The following is a 17,574-nucleotide window of genomic DNA, read 5'->3' on the forward strand; positions in this document are numbered from 1 at the left end:
AGTGGTACATCTGGAGTGGGTAGCAGCAGAATTCATTGTCTTCTGGGATTGATCTAATCCTTGAAAAACTGCTCTTGTGCATTAAAATTCAGCAGTGAGTCATGCTCTTGTGCAGACCCAGATGCTGTGTCACCTTTCCAAAAGGGCACAATCACAAGTACTGCAAATTTGTTTCCAACTTGCAATGATTCCTCTGTTCATCTGATGGAGGTTATTCAATTAAATTGTGGCAGCTCATGCTAATTAATCCAACAGACTCTAGGCTGCTGTACTGCTGAGGTACTGCAGTTTCAGTGTTCTGTACCCGGCTCACTTAGACTGTAAAGACTTGGCTGCTAAAGGTCAAGCATATTTGTGTGCTAAACCTGTTCAATGGCAGGAATGGAAAGAGTTGAAGCAGTGAGCCTTGAGTGTTATTAATTGTTACTTTGCCAGGTGGACTCCTTCTGGCTGTGTCTGACTCAAACCCCCACCCTTTAGGGTCTTAGCTAAAAGCATCTGTTCCAAAGGCAAAAGGCAAATCATTGTCTCTTTTTGTTTTGTTTGTTTCTTTCTCTCTCTCTCTTTTTCTTTTTTTTTTTTTTTTTTTTTTTTTTTTGTAAATAAAGGATTCTTCCTCATCGAATACAGCAATCAAAGTGAATTCTAAAAAGGTTTCTACAACACTTCTTAAACCTGGAGATATCTTTGAGGTTGAACTAGCAAAAAAAGATAACGGCTTGGGAATAAGTGTCACGGTACTGTTTGACAAGGTTTTTAGATGTTTTCTCTTTTTTCTCTACTCCCAGCAACCCATTAAATTACTAAATTACAAGGAAGCAAAATATTTTCTGGAATCACTTTAATTTATAGATTTATTGATGTGTAGTTAATCTTACCAAAGCTGAAAAGTAATACTATTAATTTATATCCATTTTTTTGTCATCTGACCCTTAAGTAATTCTTGTTTTTTGTTTTATGGTGGAGCCCCAAAGCCCTAATAGACTCTTATCACAGATGCTGCTTTGTGAGTACAAAAGGCAAGATGGTCTTTGTCCCTTGCTACCTAATCTTGTGGCAGATTTGCAAGGAAGGAAGGGAGACCCTCCCAGACTGGCACCATGGGCAGTGGAAGCAGTAGTGTTATTTAAGGGTACCTGTGCACGCTCAGTCACATTCACCGTGTTCAGTGTTCTCCCTCTGCTGGAGAAAAGGCAGAAAGCAAAAAACTGCATAAACCCAAATGAGACCTGGATGACACTGCTTTCTTGCAATATGAGTCAAAACCATATTTTTTAAGACTGATATCTCTTCAGGCTATAAGATTTTGAAAGTAGTTTTATATTTAGGGCCTGTCGTTCTGCAGAGTGGCACTTCAGGGGAGAGAATGATTTACATACATCTTCCACTGTATCTGTTCCTGTGTTAAAATATACATTTTAATGTATTTTAATATTCAGCTATTTTTGGTGGAGGAATGATTTGGAAGCCTAGTGCTGTTTCCATATATATGGCTAGAACTGTAAGGAGAGCAGAAGGAAATTCTGTTATTTTGGCATCCCAGTCTATTCAAAGTCATGTTCCATTGCTTGAGAGAGTTGGAGGAGCAGTGGTGGAGCAGGAGTTGGTTATTGAGTAGCAGAAGACCTGCATGCACTGGCTTTGTAGAGATGCTAGAAGATGCCAGCCAATGCAGAGATTTCCCTTGAGAGGTGACCAGGTGTTGTCTTCACTGCCCTTTGCTTTTCCAGCCCCCATTCTGCCCCTTCATTGTTTTGCTGTGCAGTGGTGGTGAAGAGAGGTGTGCAGTTACTTGTGGGTTACCTGGGTGCTTTGGGAGTGAGCATTAACACACTGTTGGTCTTCCTCTTCCCTCCAAGTCTGTGGAGCACAGTGAGCCAGAATCACACAATGGTTTAGGATGGAAGGGACAATTAAAGACCATCTAGTCCTACCCTCTCTGCAATCAGCAGAAAAGCCAAGGCCCCCCAAAAACAGTGTCAGTTCAGCCTGAGCAGCTTAGACCTTCAAACTTGTCTGAACTGAGAGAAAGCAGCGCTCCTTAATCTCCTGTTACATCAGAGAAGTTGTGTTGGAGTAGGACACTGCATGGTTGTGCATCTCCTGCTTTGGCATGCTGTGCTCTTGCACATCTCTGAGCTTTGGTGTGCATGCAAGCATGTGAAGTCCAACAAAATGCAGACATGTTTCTGCTGAAGGACATTTGTTTGTGTTTTGTGCATTTGCATTGTGATGCATTGTGTTTTTTACAGTCTTCCCACCCCAACTTCATTCGTAGCAAATTGCATGACTGCACAGAACATGCTTGATGTAACATTTTGGTTTTGATAGTTCCTCTGGTTTTTCTACATGCCAGTAGCCCAAATGCTTCCTAAGAACAGTTTTCCTTGTGTCACACTGTGTTTAATTACTAAGTATTCTAACTGCAAAAAGACTAACAATCCAATTTTTATTTTCTGTTTAGGGTGGTGTAAATACTAGCATAAGGCATGGTGGTATTTATGTGAAAGCAATCATTCCCAAGGGAGCAGCTGAAGCAGATGGCAGAATAGAAAAAGGTAGGATTTCCATTCTTTCAGTGGGGACTCTTAATGTGGAAAAAGGGCAGAGGACTGTCTGGGGGGGACTTGACAATATCCTGTGGCCTGGAAACTAGCACTCTGTTTGCCTCCTGTCCTTGCACGTTTTTCACTGGGAAGAAGAACTATTTTTCCAAGCTGTTGCAGTTGTCATTTTAAATATTGCCTTGATAGCTAATTCTGCAGGTGAAGATTAAAAAACTAATGTAGAGCAACTGCAGAACCAGCAATGCTGAGGCTGTGGAAGGGAAAAATAGGAGATAACTTGTGGGATTTTTGTTCTCTAAAGCAGCCTATGTTAATGGAGAATGCTTCTCTGTTCCAGGCACAGAGAGAGAGGGCTTTGTGTTATTTGTGGCCCTCTTGCTTGGCACGCCTGGCAACTCAATACAGAAAATGCTGTAATTGTTATGGCTCTTCTTGTTAGTAAGCCAGGCCACATTCTTCACTGAAGTGAGCATTCCTGCTGTAGACTAAGATTTGTTTTGAATAAAGAGTCTGAGCTTTCTGGCAGGCTGTCACTCTGATGGTTAATACTACTTTTGACATGGGATTATCCCACAGAATCATTAGATTGGAAATGACCTTTGATTTGAACCATATAGTTTATTTGCAAAGTTCTCTTCTTGACTCAGAACATGGAAGGGAGGGAGAATTTCCTGAATTAACTGTCCTTGTTAGCTCAGACTTGAAAGTTTCTGTGCATCATAGATGTTTTATAGGTGATGCTCTGCCTACTTTTTCTTAAATTATTAATGTAGGTGACCGTGTGCTCTCTGTCAATGGGATCAGTTTGGAAGGAGCTACCCATAAGCAAGCTGTTGAAACCCTGAGAAACACAGGCCAGGTGAGTGGCTGCTGCTTCTACTCCTGTCTGTGGTGAACCAGTTGAGAAAAGAGGTGAAGGAACCTCAAGACTGGAATTCTCCCCAGTGTTGTGGTTATTTTAGATTTGATTTCTAGGACTCCATGGCTTCCTGGCACACCTGAAAATAGTCTATGAGTGTACACATTCAGAACTGCTGAGAACTGCTATTTGTGTTCACTTTATAAAATGCTTTTAACTTAATTCCCTGTACAAATGTGCAAGTGACACTATCTTTGACCCCTCTTAACACCCTCACAACTTTATAGGAAGAATACCCTTTCTTACTGTATTGGCAAATGTCTTGCAAGTCCATTAGTGTATTTTGGAGGTTGTCATTTAACAGCCCTTAAAAAATAAGGAGTAATTGGAGGACATATATGGGGAGGGGAGTATCTATAACACTTGCTGCTGTAAAAGTTTGGACCCTGAGAAGTTAGAAGGAAACACACTCTAGACTGTGCTATCTCTGTTGCCAGTTAACTGGAGAATGTTTCATCTCTTTAGGTGGTGCACCTGCTGTTGGAAAAGGGTCAGCTTTCAGGGGCCAAGGCTCATGCTCCAGTGACACCACAGTGCACGCTCCCATGCCAGGTGGGGCAGTGTGAGCCACAGGAGAAGCCAGCAACAGATTCTTCAAATGCCAAAGATTACAGCTTTGTCACTGCAGGTCAGCTCCCACAGAACAATTGTCTTAACTGTCAAAGCATCCTGTAGTTTCATAAGATTTTCTTTACTTCTTAGAATAGAAATGGAGTGTGTAAGAATCTATACCAAGCCCTTGCACATAATGCAGTCTCTTTCTTTTTGTGCTGTTGTGTTTCTTTTTAACACTTCCTTTCACATCTTGGTTACTTTGTTTAACTACTGTTCACTTTTTGCTCTCTCACTGTTTCATGTTCTTTCCCAGTGTCACCTTAGATGCCAAGGCTGTAGCAAGGTTGGAGTTAGGGGGTGCTGCTGTGTCTGGTGCTGCTAAGGGGTGCCAAGGAGAATTTAGATATTTATATATAAATGAGTGCTTCTGGGTCCTGCAGCTCCTGTCTTAGAAGAGAGAAGACATCAAGAGCTAGATGAAGATAGAAGGGTTTGTGCCCCTGACTAGAGATTGACATAATTCAGCCTCTCCTGCTAGTGATTTGTGCAGGTGAAGGGAAGCCTACCCAGATGGCAGAACCCCTGCAGATACCTTTGGGTCTTCTTGCATGGGCTCTGTCCTGTCTGCCAGGAGCTCCAGCTCACTAATCAGTGGCTGGAAAGGTTGTGTCACTCTGTGCTTTAAAAGGTTCCTTAATGGACTTCCTAGGGAACAGTCCTTTGGAGACACTCTGCCTTCCTGCACTTTGATGTTGTCAGGCCAAGCAAGCCAACTGAGAAGTTGTGATCAGCTTTTTGTCGTCTTTAACCTGGAGGGTTTTTTTGGGTAACACTTGTGTTCAACCCAGTAAAAGAACCATGTGAGGGAGAGATTGCACGTTGTCATGTCTGGAATATGAGCACTAGATGCTCTTTCCATGGCCATGTGCAATAGGAAATAATAAGTTAATTGTGGAAACCCAGGGCACCAGAATATTTTTCTGTCTGTTCTGGGGTGTCCTCACCCCCAGGGGAACACTGACTTTGGCCCTCATTCATGGAGAAAGTTTCCTAGACTTCAAGATAGACTAGAATCCACAAAAGTGCGAAATAGATTATAGAGTGTAGTGTAGGTGTATCACTTGGTGAGAAATTTAGTATAGAAGCAAGATGGAGGGCACAGGGTGTCATCCTGGGTTTCTTCTTCATGTTTCTTCTTCCTCCTTCTTCATGGATTTGAGTGGCATTTTGTAATTGGGCAGAAAAGTCCACATTGCAGGCTTTTGGGGATCAGTTATTGGGTTAAAAGGGAAAATAATCTAGGTGTCAGCTCTTAATTGGATAGTTTAGTCTTAAAAGACCTTGTAACAAGAGACTGTTAGCCATTTTGTGCCTTCCAAAGAAAAGCTGCTGAACTCACAGTAGTGAGACTGTTTTACTGATAAGAAATAATAAACACTTGAGTCCAAACATGAACTGCCGTCTCAAGTGTCTTCAACCCAGACCCAGAGGAACCCACAGCTGCTACACCACAGTTCATGTTTCTTTTACAGAGAACACATTTGAGGTGAAACTCCTGAAGAACAGCTCAGGCCTCGGGTTCAGTTTCTGCCGTGAGGACAGCCTGACCCCGGAGCAGCTGGGCTCGACGATTGTGCGGGTGAAGAAGCTCTTCCCTGGGCAGCCAGCCGCAGAGAGCGGGCAGATTGAGATCGGGGACGTCATCCTGAAGGTGAACGGGGCGTCCCTGAAGGGCTTGTCCCAGCAGGTTTGTACCCATAGTAGTGAAACTGATACTGTGGTAGCCCTGCTAGTCTGCATCTGACAGTGAATCCCTCTGTGGCCACAGGAAGTCATCTCTGCTCTGAGGGGAACATCTCCAGAGGTCTCTCTTCTCCTTTGCCGGCCACCATCTGGAATACTACCAGACATTGACCCTTCGTTGCTGGTAAGGTGTCTGGAATGGGATTTTTTTAAACATTATTTGCTATTTAAGGTTCATTTATTCGATCTGGTGGGTGGGTGGGTTAGTTCCATCTGCATTAATCCATCTGCAAGATGCAAATGGAATAATGGGGAGAGTGCTCACAGAAGGAATGAATCCCTTAGGAGTGCACTGTTAAAGGAATGTATGGCTTCAAAAGCTTTTTTCCTCCATTTTGCAACCTAAGGCATGAGAAATTGGTTTAACACAGTGTTTCTGGAGCAGAGATTTCTTTGCCTAATGTTTTGAAGTCAGTATCAGATAAAAATTGGATATTTCTGTGAAGGATATTCTGCAAAACACCAATTTGGTGTTGATGTATGTAAAAACAGGGAAAATGTTGTCATATTTACCTTATGGAAATTAGAGGTGTCCCAAAGAATATTTTCAAAATGGCCCAGTAAATAAATTGAAAGACCAGAAGGCCACTTTAGGATACTTGAAGAAGTGGAAATGAAATGTGTTTCAACAAAAGAGAGTGTACAGGACAAATTGCCTGAAAATTAGGATTTCCATAATAGGAAAGTGTAAAACTAATGGAGACAGGTCTTCAATTTAATTTCCCCAGGGAATTCATCACAGCACTAAGCCTGCCAGAGTTCCAGAAGTGTTTGGACATTGCTCTATGGCACAGGGTGTGATTCCTGAGGCTGTCCTGTGCAGGGCCAGGAATTAGGCTTGGATGATCCTTGTGGGTTTCTTCCATCTCAGGAATATTCTTGGGAATATGTGACAATTGGCAAATTGATATTCATTCTAGTAGTGGTTAATAACTTGGTTAACAGTCACCATTTGGCATAAATTAGCTTAGTTTTTGTCTGTTACTGTTGCTCTTTGGTTGACCGCTTCTCTGTTTCCCTCCTCTGTGAGGCTGGTTTGACTTCAGTAGCTCTGTGAGCTTCAGCTTCTGGTTGGAAGGGATTTCATAGTACTTGCATAGAACACTGCTGGGCATAGTTTAAAAGTATCTGTCAGTAGGCTTTCTGAAGCTAAAGTACTTTTGTTTTTTGTTTTCCTTAAATGAATTTAAATGTTTTTAGCAGCGTAAGTTTCAGAATTTTGTGCGCTTTGTCTTGGCCAAGTTGCATTGAACTTTTTGGAACTCTGCTATGATGTGTTTCAACAGTTTAGTCAATAGCCACTGAGTCCTTGTTTTTTGGTAATTTTATGCAGTCTTTGAAACTTTCTTTTGTCATCAGAACTGGATAATTATGAATTAAATGCTTTTGCTCTTGTAGACCCCCATCCATTCGCCCCAACAAGTTTTTCCTGAGGTCAGCAGAGAAGTTTCTGGTCCATCAAATAGAGAACAAGGCGACAGCTCAGATGAAAATGAAACTACTGATCTGAGCAAGAAAAGGCTAAAATCTCCCTCCAGAAGAGACAGCTACAGCGACAGCAGCAGAAGTGGTGATGAGGAGGTGATGGAGTCAGTGGCCCAGGTGGGCCTGGGCTGGAGTTCAGCGCTGTACCAGGGCTCAGGGGAAGCTGAGGCACGGGCACAGGCTCAGTATGAGGCACACCCTGCCCAGAGGGACGCTGTCCGCACCATCCTGTACCCTGATCAGGAGGCTCCCGGCAAGGCAGAGCTGGAGGACAGGTATGCTGCTGATAATGATCCTCATCATCCTGCAGAAATGTTTATAAATGTAGTTAATTGGACCTATTCATAGAAATGCTTCTCTTGGTTTGCTTTTTACATCTGCAAAAAGTCAGCATTGGTTCATATATTAATTTATGAATGACAGCCACATCGTACTTACTGCTGTTTTTCCTTTTTTTTTTCTGCTTTATCTGTAGTGATCTGCCTTTGGATTTGCCAGTGATCCCAACCTGTAGAACTGTGCCTGATGTTACCACATCCATGTTAATAAATGACTGTTATGCAACTCCTGTCTCTGAGTTGACTTCACACCTGGGAGAAATAGATTCATTACTCACCCAGCTGGAAAAAAATGCTGAAGAATATGAGCCAGTAATACACTGTTTCTGTCTTTCAGGAGCCTAAATGTCCTGCTGTGGTTGTTTTAGTTGTGATTTTGAGAGTGGATAGAAATTAGGCACATTAATTTACAAGTGGGATAGCTGCAGGTTATACTTGCACTACTCTGGGTGTGTGCCTAATAAATGACACATACATTGCCATTTGTAATCGGTGGCAGCTGCTCATACCAGTGTCTGCAGGCATTTTCTGCAGTGTGGGCTCTTGAAGAGTTGATACATGTTCCCCTGTGGATGTGGAGGCATCCATGTGTACATAGGTGAATGTGTGTATGTCCATTTCATGGGTCATTTCATCCTGGAAACCTTGGCATTAAATATTTACCTACCTCTCAACTGTGTACCCAAAGGAAGCTTAAATGGCAGACATCTTGCTTCTGGTCTTTTAGTTTTAGGTGGTTGTTCAGAGGTCAGAGAATAAATTGAGGCATCAAGGGCATCAGGAGACCCTATTCTTTGCTGCATTTATAAATATGAATCCCAAAGACTTTCTGCTGTGCTGCAGGATGGAGCCTATTTTTGAGGCTCTTCTGAGAAAGCTTTTGATACCGCAGAAATGTCTTGTGTATCTAAGGGACTTCCATATCATCACGTAATCTGTTCAAATATTGAAAAAAATTTAAATTGAGTCTTGATACATCCCAGTTGTGAGGGTCTTCCATGTTATAGGTAGCCAATACTCCATTTTGACAAGAAACTGTATTTTTCTTAGTCCCTTCTTCAGAAGTTTTTCTTCATCCTTCCTGGTGCCCTGTGATTTTTTTTGTGCAAATCAGACAGATTCATATCTTTCAAATCAAAATTCATGCAAATTAAAGTGGGCAAAACATGTGCATGTGTTCAGTTTCCAGATAAGCTCTATGGTATCGTGTCTCGCTGTAGCAAAATATGCTCGTTTATTTTGTTCTGAATAATTACGGATGTGTTGAGATGTTTAAAAATACAGAGCCTTTCTTATATATGGCACCTAGATTAAGGTAAAATAAGGTATGAATTTTGATGTGTGCCTTCAAAATTTTGTTTAATTCACAGACTTTTGGCCCCATGTTATTTCCATGTAAAACATTATTTGGTTCTGTCTTGAACTCATTAGAGATGCTTATTTGAAGCATTTAAGCTGAGCCTGACAAGAAATGTTGTTCCAGGCTTATGTCACACTTAAATCAGTAGGTAAATGCATTGTCTTAAATTCAGTAAAATGTTCTTATTTCTTCTGATTGCCTGTTAGTAAGGTGCTGTTTTGTCCCCCTAGGAAGTGGAGCTCAGAGTGACTCTGACCAAGTCAGACAAGGGCAGCCTGGGTTTCACAGTGACCAAAGGTAACGACAGTGTTGGCTGCTACGTGCATGACATTGTTCAGGATCCTGCCAAAAGCGACGGGAGACTGCGGCCTGGGGACCGACTCATAAAAGTGAGAGAATTCACCTTTTCATGTACAAGGATTGCACAAAATGGACAACTTTGAGTCAAAAAAATAATAAAAAAAAAAGGAACTGTGTTGTGTAGGCCAAGTCAAATGTGGTTAAAGGACTAAGATAGCACCTTCTGAGAGACATGATTCAATGGCACTTGAGAACAGCAATGTTCCTTCCTTCTTCCTCAGTAATGCTGTCTTACTTGTGGCCTAACACGGACACCTGTGTTGCTTTGTTCCTTGCAGGTGAATGACATTGATGTCACCAACATGAGCCATACTGATGCTGTCAACTTCCTGCGAGCTGCCCCCAGGACTGTCAGATTAGTGCTGGGGCGTGTTCTGGAGTTACCAAAGATGCCAGTGTTGCCTCATTTGCTGCCTGACATTACACTGATGTGCCATAAGGAGGAGCTAGGTAACATGGAATTAATCTGCTTTTTGCCCTAAAGAAAAACCTTCCCCTTCAGTTACAAAGAAACCTTGATTTTTAATTGTTTTCCCCTTCTTTCCCTGCAAAGGTTTGTCCTTATCAGGAGGCCATGACAGCCTTTATCAAGCTGTGTATATTAGTGACATTCTCCCCAAATCAGTTGCTGCCAGAGAGGAGAGTCTCCATGTACTAGATATTATCCATTACATTAATGGAGTAAGCACACAAGGAATGACTCTGAAAGAAGCCAAAAGAATGCTGGAAACATGCCTCCCAACAGTGGTGCTCAAAGCAACCAGGTGTGTTCTGGAAGCAGATGCTTCCCTGTACTTTTTGTTTTTCTTGCATGATTGTATGAGTGTATCTGAGAGTGTATGAGTAAAACCTGTTCCTGGTGTGTCAGGAAATTCACCACGTGTTACTGAGGACTGACTCTATGGAAAGGGTCTGTAAATTCACAGCTTTTGTGCTGCAGTGGAGCACGAGGGTATGTGGTACTTGCTGTGCTTTGTGCTTCTTGGGTGCACAAGGCTGTGTCCAGCTATGAGCTACAAGTGTTCAAATAGGCCCCTTGCAATCCAGGAGGAATTAGTCAGAGACCTGCTGTGGCACTTAGACACTCACAGGTCAGTGAGGATGGATGGGATTCATCCAAGGATATGCAAGGAGCTGGCAGGAGAGCTCACCAAGCCACTCTCCATCGTTTGTCATCAGTCCTGGCTCACCAGGGAGGTCCCAGGTGACTGCAGTGTGACCAGTGTGACACCCATCTGCAGGATGCAGGGAGCTACAGGCCTATAGGCCTGACCTCAGTGCTGGGGGAGGTTATAGAACAGATCACCTTGAGTGACCACACAGCATGTATAGAACAAAGGGATCAGGCCCAGCCAGCAGGGATTCAGGAAAGCCAGGTCCAGCCTGGCCCACCTGATCTACTTTCATGATGGGCTCCCCATCTGGTGGATAAGGGAAAGGCTGTGGATGTGTCTGCTGGATTGAGTGAAGTCTCTGATGCTGTCTCCCACAGCACTCCTGGAGAAGCTGGCAGCCCATGCCTTGGGGAGATGCTCCTCACTGGGTTAAAACCTGGCTGGAGTGAGACAGTGATGGTGAATGGTGCTAGTGGGGTTTCCCCAGAGCTCAGTGTTGGGGCCAGTCCAGTTCCATTTCTTTATTGATGATTTGGAAGAGGGGATTGGACGCGTCCTCACTCAGTTTGCAAGTGACACCAAGCTGGTTGGGAATGATTAGCAGTTTTACCAGTAGTGCTGCTTACTTCAATATCTGTTGCTTACTGTGATTTACTTATTTTTTAATAAATATTCCTGTAAATATTTCTTTCCACAGAGATGGTAATGCAGTGTTCCCAAAATCCAAAAGCCCGGAGAACTCAAGTCCATGGCCAATGAAAGCTAATGGTAAGATTTCTGTGCTTACTCATAGCAAGTGAAATTCACCTGTTTATAAAAATAGAGGAACTGATATGGACCAGAAGAGACTATCCTAGTCCAACTTTTTGTGATCAGCTCCAACAGGAGTTTGCTTGATCTTTCCTCTAAAAGCTCCATGAAAAGAGATTCACCAATAGTGTTTTTATGATATCATCTCTTGTGTAGTTTAGTAATTCTCTCTAATATAGAGCAGAAGGGTTCCTTTGAAGAAGGACCCAAGTGTCAGATAATATTTAAAAAAAAAAAGGTAGTCAATGACAGATGTTTGTAGGGCTGTATCTCATACTTTTTGAGGAAAAGGGAATCAACATTGTCTCAAAGGTGCATGTTTCCACTGTAAGTTGTTAAACTTTTTATCAATGTTTCTCTTTGCTTTGAGTTGGTTACTTGTATTAGCATTCATGCTTTCTGATCACATTAAACAGAACATTCAAAAAGCCATTATATGAAGTGTAGTCATTCAGACAGAAGTTTGGCAATGCACAGAAACCAGGCAGCAATGCTACTCATGTTGTAATGTAGCATTAAATAATACTTGCTTCTTTTATAAAAATAATCACTGTGAGCTAATTTAATTTCAGAGAAAAAGTTGTTGTTTTTCCCACATTTTTTAGGTTGTTCCTGTGGTGATCCCTGTGACAAAACAGAGAAGTCAACTGATGCTTATGGGCCCAAGGTAAATGCTCCTCTCTTGTGCCTGTTACCATTAATCAGAGAAAAGGATCTGCTTCAAACACTTCTAAAACTAAATAAATGAATGAAACAATCTAGTGATCAAAGTATACAAACCCACTATTATCAATTGACATGAATAAGCAGTGATCATAATAAAAATGCAAGTTTTTTAAATTTATCTGCTCTTTCTTTTGGCACTGCTTTGTTGAAAAGGAAATTGTCTTATGAAAAGGATGTAAGGCTATCATCCAGAATACTCCATTCAGCCCACAGTTTCTGCAGATGCTTTCATATTATATTTGCTAGGTGGTTTTCTTTCTTTTTCCCCCCTTAGTTTTTCCATAGAAATGCTGTTGTAATGGGACCAAAAATACTGAATCTTGCATACATTTTATAGGGATTAAAGTAATGTTAAGTACTACCACATGTTCTATTGTAAATGCTGCTGCTTCATCAGCATGTGGGTTTTTTTCTTATTTCCTTGATTTTGTTTTATTTGCTCGTCATGTGAAACTTCCCACCCATCACCCAAATATCTCAGATGATATGAATAGAGGTTTTTATTTGTTGCTGAGGAGAGGTGAGAACTTTTTAGTGGTTGTTTGCTGCTTCAACAAACTGCCAGGCTCTTTAAGAGTTAATTTGTAACAATTTGTTGATTGTTCTTTGCTTCCTCAGGTCAATGGCAATGGCATCCTGGGACCTTCTCAGGGAAATACAGAAAACAATATCCATCACACAAAAGCACTAATGAACTTCTCAGGGGCAGAAGATGCACCTTCCCTTGGATTTACCAACCAGATGTCAGATTTTCCTAAACACATTGACAAATCAGGTAAGAGGGGGTGAGATGGGCACTGTGTCATTCTGTCTTTATTGTACCAGTGCAAGAGAATCATGGCATGGTTGAATATGCTGAAATAAGCAAATGTTAGGCTGGCAGTCTCTTTTAGAAGATCATTTCCAAGTCTTGTGCATTGCCTTATGGGAGTTAGTTGATGTTGAAAGTGGATTTATAGAAATTGGATTTTGTGTTAGAAATAAAGGAAGGCCATGGTAACAGCTAGAAATAATGCCTTGTGTCTGACCCTTTACATTAGTTTTTGCAAACCATTCTGTACTGGGAAAACTTGTCATTTTGCACTGTTTGCCTTCAGGAGCAGAGGTTCCAGATGATGAGTATTATGATGAAGATGACCACAATGAAGTTGTCCAGTATCTGTTGGATGTTGTAGATGAGGAAGCCCAGAATCTCTTAAATCAGAATAATGCTACTTCAGAGGCTCAGAGTCTTCTACATCTCAAGAAGGCTGCATCAGAAAATCACCTGCTAGGTAATGTGAGCCATTAAAAAAAACATCACAGACAGCAAAACACTGAAACAAGGTGCCAAGTAAGCAGCTGATTTGTTGACAGGGGAAGTTGATTGACTTTGATTTGATATCTGAACTGGAAGTTTCCCAAGTTGAACACAGACAAATAGTTGCTGATTACCGTGAATTCAAGATGCAATGTAATAAGTGAGGTTCTGGTTTGAAAAAATCTGAATTTTGCTTTAAGTAATTTGGGGAAATTATTCCTATTCTAGAGTTGTCTCTCGAGTGAAATTACTATTGTTTGGATACCTGGTCCTGCAGATGCAGTCATGTTGGTGTGCTGAAGCATTTCAGCATTTCATCGACTTCAGATTGCACAACTTGGAAATGTGTTGAGATCTCTCAAAACCAAACAATTCACCAACTTTTGTCTATTTTAGAAAGATTGGCTCTTTTTCAGTACCTCATTCTGACTGTACACATTTTTCTTGCTTCATTCCATCTCCTCACTTTTACTTGTTATTAACTCAAATGTAGTGAGGAGTAGGGCTTGTAGTTCCTTTGTGGGGTCACACTCTGTATGCATGCTCCAAAACTTCAAGCAAGATGCTTGCTGCTTCTGTAGAGATTCCTTCTATAACTCAATATACACCTTTCAAAATTGTAATTATTTCAGGTCATGACTACAAGGGTTATTGTCATTGGTCATTGAAGTCAGGGATCACGGAGGTTCTGGCTGTGCCAGGATCTCAGCTGAGGAATATCATTGGAGCTCCAGTGCTCCAAATTTCCTGTAGGCTGTCCTTTGTGACTGAAGATGAATTGAATTCATAGGGTATGGCAGCAGGGTGCTTTCACAGCAGAGAGATACAAGTCAGATTTTATCTGGCATGTCCTAATTACATTTTGTTAATGCAAAGAGTGAGTAGAATCCTGGTTTGGACCTACTGCTGGTCTAAATCCAACTGAATTGCAGAAAAACTACTGGCAGGGATAATGTGGTAACTCAGTAGCTGCAGCCTGTCCATCAGTTATGCTGTGACACAGATATTCTGTGCAAACAACCTCACATAACATGGCAGCTGTGCCAGTTGTCAAATAAAGAAACCTAAAGTCTGTTTATCCTATACAGTAAGAACTCTTTTCAACACTGGTAGCAAAGAGCCTCGAAATGTGTTTCTTGATTATTCTGGCACCTGTATTCCCTGTCTGGTGCCAGACAGGTGGAACAGGATTCACATCTGTGAGAGGGTGGCTCCTGGGCATTTTCTGGTGTGTTTATGGTGTACCCCCGGTTTTCCTTTTCAGCAGAGATGAATGGAAGGGTGACAGAAGATAAGTCTGAGGACACAGACTGTGATGGGTCATCTTTACCTGAAGATTTTTCAGAGGTAGGATGGCAAGAAGCTGGCAAGTGCTCTTTCAGTTTTTTTCCTTATTGGCATAGAATTGGTGGTAATAACATGATATGTCCTTTAAATGATAGCATCACTGTAGGTAGTAGCTTTAAATGATGTGTAAACATTTATTTTTAAATAGCGTATAATTATAAATTACCTATGTAAGAGAACAAAGCTTAAAGTTATTTTACACTATCATATGAAGTCCATCAGCTTTTTTTTTTCAAAAAGAGTGGTAATAAAACTACTTTATTAATGCTACTTCAGCTTTTTAATCTAAAAGATTTCAGTGACTCCTGCTCAAAGAAGGGAAGTGGTCACAGTGAAAATTAATGCCGTGTAGACCTTACTGTCCAAAATGTGAAAATATGGATTTAAAATTTCTTCTCCTGCTTCTTTTTGCTAGGATAAGTTCATTAGCTTGAATAACTTCTCTATGTGGTTTACTCTATGTTATTGTGTGTCCTGGTTTACATCAGTCACTGGAAGCCTGGGTTTTGTCTCTTGTTTCAAATCAGCAGGACTCTGTCTCTCCAGCACATCCTGCCTCTTGCAGCTTTCTGTCCAGTTAGTAGAGCTGAAAATCAGATTAGGAATCTGGCTCTGTGTCAATGTGCTCTAGGGAGAGCCATGAGTAAAATTGTCCCAGTATGGCAGTGGAAAAGCAAGTTGGCCTAAAAAGTAGAAATTATTTTGTAGAGTTGTTCTTGAAAGAAGGATGGAAATGCCTTCCTTTGCACTGCAGAGTCTTCATTGTCTGCTGAGGAAGGTGTGAATAGGAGTTTGTGTCATTTAGAGGTGTGTTCCATATCCACACTATAGGAACTGTGGCTTGACAGCTCTGAGGCAGAAGTTTTCACTATCTAGCTTAGCTCATAAAGGGTTTCTAAGTATTAGAAACAAAAAAAGCCAGCTGGGGAAAACTTAGGTGACTCTGCTGCTGCTGAGAGTCAGGAGTGATGTTAATATAGCTTTTTGGCCTTGTTACAGTAGAGTATCTTTCCAAGTGCTCAGTGTTCTCGTCCTCTGTTATTTTGGGTTAATGAGATGTCTAAAAGAGGAAAGTCTTCCATTATGTGCTGCTTTGAACTTAGTACCCTTCAGAAATATTCTCAGTAATTGTTAATTGTTTAAAACTTGCAGCATGTGAATGTTGTAACTATGTCTTTTAATGTGTTTTGAAATGCATCTTCTTCTAGGCAACACATGTAAATGGCTGTGAAGACTATTGTGAAGTAAAAGCTGTGCCAGAAAGGTAAAATTTCTTTTCTAGTGTTGATTGAAAGCAAACCCATGAAGTCTGGAAGTCTGAAGTGTAATATGTTGGAATGAGAAAAAACAACAACAAAAAAACCAAGAAGCCACCTCCAAAACAAACCTAATAAAATATCTGTGCAACGGCTTGTTGAATTGTTCTCTTGGTCTGTTCCTTACTTTAAAAGTTGTAATTTTCCTGAATACTTTAGTACTACTTAGTCAGCTTTATGTGGTTTACTACACCCTACTTTTGTCTGTTCCTTTCATATGTTGTTGTAGCAAGTAGCTGGACTGTGTTCAGATGTCTCCAAATAACATAATTTACATTGTGCTAACAACTGGGTATTTGGATGTGAAGAAAACACTCAATCAATGCTGTCTTCAGTTTAAATCTATACAACCTTTATTAGTGTTACATATTCTGGTTTTAGACTACTGCAACTCAAGTGTAGAGTTCCTCTGCTCCATCAGCTCCCATTTGGGTGCCTGGGGCTTACTGTTTTTTCCGTGGAGCATGAAGCATATGACTGACCAAGTTACCAGCTAGTTGTCCCTTTGAGCCACTTTGAACTTTATATATTCCCAAGGTTGTTTTTCTTGTTGAAATAATTTTAGTCCAAGTGAAATTTCAATGAAAATGTATATGGTTTTATGTTGTTAAGCTTATGAGAAGTTTGGGATTGAGACTTGGCGGCGTTATGACCTAAAATACTTAATCCATTCATCAATATCTTCAACAAAGCTAGAAAAATTGCAACTGAAAATAGATACTCAAGTGTAGTGAATTGTGTGAGTGGTACAAATCTGCTATTGGATGCTATTTAATTGCTTAGCCTTTGAAAAATAATTGCAGTGGTAGTTATTACTAGATTTGTCTATTCCTGGCTCTTTTTCCACTGTTATATTTTTAAGATCCCCTTTGGGGATGCAAAAAAGAAAACCAGGGGGGAAAAAAGGTTTTTGAGATCACTGGTGTAGGGGTCCAGTCCAGAAATAATTGTAGCTATAAATTACTTTCTGGTGGGGCTTGTTTGTTGTTTTTTTTTTAACTAGGTGGCAAATGTGTTAGTTCTAGGTGTTATTTCTTACTTCCTTACCTTGTCCTCTCATAGATCCCCTCCACAGCCTTCCCTGAGCCAGGCAGATGAGGAGGAGATCACGTGGGGAAGCGACGAGCTGCCGATCGAATCAGTCAGCCAGGAGCGTGTGAATAAAGGCAAGGACATTTTACATTATCACTGGGAAACTTCAGGGTCACTTTATGTAAACAGAAGTGAATTTTGAGATGTCCTGGGTATGTTTTGAGGGTGTCAGTGTGGGTATAAGAGGGATTCAAACAGCTCAGCAATGCACTGGGAAGGATCTCTACATTTTTATGTAGTAAGTGTGTGGGAGTTAATAGGAACAAGTATTGGCAATGTTGTGTCTGTAGTTGTAGAAAGCTAGGACTAGCTGCAATACTTCCTTCCTCAGTATCTGTCTCACTATCAGTATCAGCTCACTCAGTATCAGCTCACTCAGCTGTAACAATAAATATATGTTTGACTGTGATTAGATTGATACATCATGTGTTTCACGTACCAGCTACCCCATGCTCAGATCAGGCACTACTTTTTTATCTCG

General features: G+C 41.1%; 1 protein-coding gene across 3 annotated transcripts in view; it reads left to right on the forward strand.

The window, feature by feature from the left end:
- PTPN13 (protein tyrosine phosphatase non-receptor type 13) overlaps positions 1 to 17,574 on the forward strand; it is an 86,494-nt gene that overhangs the window by 63,069 nt on the left and 5,851 nt on the right. For 2 of the 3 annotated variants that reach the window (XM_058024539.1, XM_058024541.1), the window contains 18 exons: positions 609 to 752; positions 2,465 to 2,558; positions 3,341 to 3,426; positions 3,952 to 4,114; positions 5,574 to 5,788; positions 5,870 to 5,968; positions 7,243 to 7,604; positions 7,805 to 7,979; positions 9,258 to 9,416; positions 9,666 to 9,837; positions 9,941 to 10,151; positions 11,200 to 11,270; positions 11,918 to 11,979; positions 12,657 to 12,813; positions 13,136 to 13,312; positions 14,603 to 14,685; positions 15,894 to 15,949; positions 17,064 to 17,167. In XM_058024539.1, coding sequence (XP_057880522.1) covers positions 609 to 752; positions 2,465 to 2,558; positions 3,341 to 3,426; positions 3,952 to 4,114; positions 5,574 to 5,788; positions 5,870 to 5,968; positions 7,243 to 7,604; positions 7,805 to 7,979; positions 9,258 to 9,416; positions 9,666 to 9,837; positions 9,941 to 10,151; positions 11,200 to 11,270; positions 11,918 to 11,979; positions 12,657 to 12,813; positions 13,136 to 13,312; positions 14,603 to 14,685; positions 15,894 to 15,949; positions 17,064 to 17,167 — 2,590 coding nt within the window. The remainder of the gene's footprint in view (positions 1 to 608; positions 753 to 2,464; positions 2,559 to 3,340; positions 3,427 to 3,951; positions 4,115 to 5,573; positions 5,789 to 5,869; positions 5,969 to 7,242; positions 7,605 to 7,804; positions 7,980 to 9,257; positions 9,417 to 9,665; positions 9,838 to 9,940; positions 10,152 to 11,199; positions 11,271 to 11,917; positions 11,980 to 12,656; positions 12,814 to 13,135; positions 13,313 to 14,602; positions 14,686 to 15,893; positions 15,950 to 17,063; positions 17,168 to 17,574) is intronic. The other variant, XM_058024540.1, reaches the window with a different exon arrangement.

This window comes from Melospiza georgiana, chromosome 5, assembly GCF_028018845.1.
Source record: "Melospiza georgiana isolate bMelGeo1 chromosome 5, bMelGeo1.pri, whole genome shotgun sequence".
Lineage (NCBI taxonomy): Eukaryota > Metazoa > Chordata > Aves > Passeriformes > Passerellidae > Melospiza > Melospiza georgiana.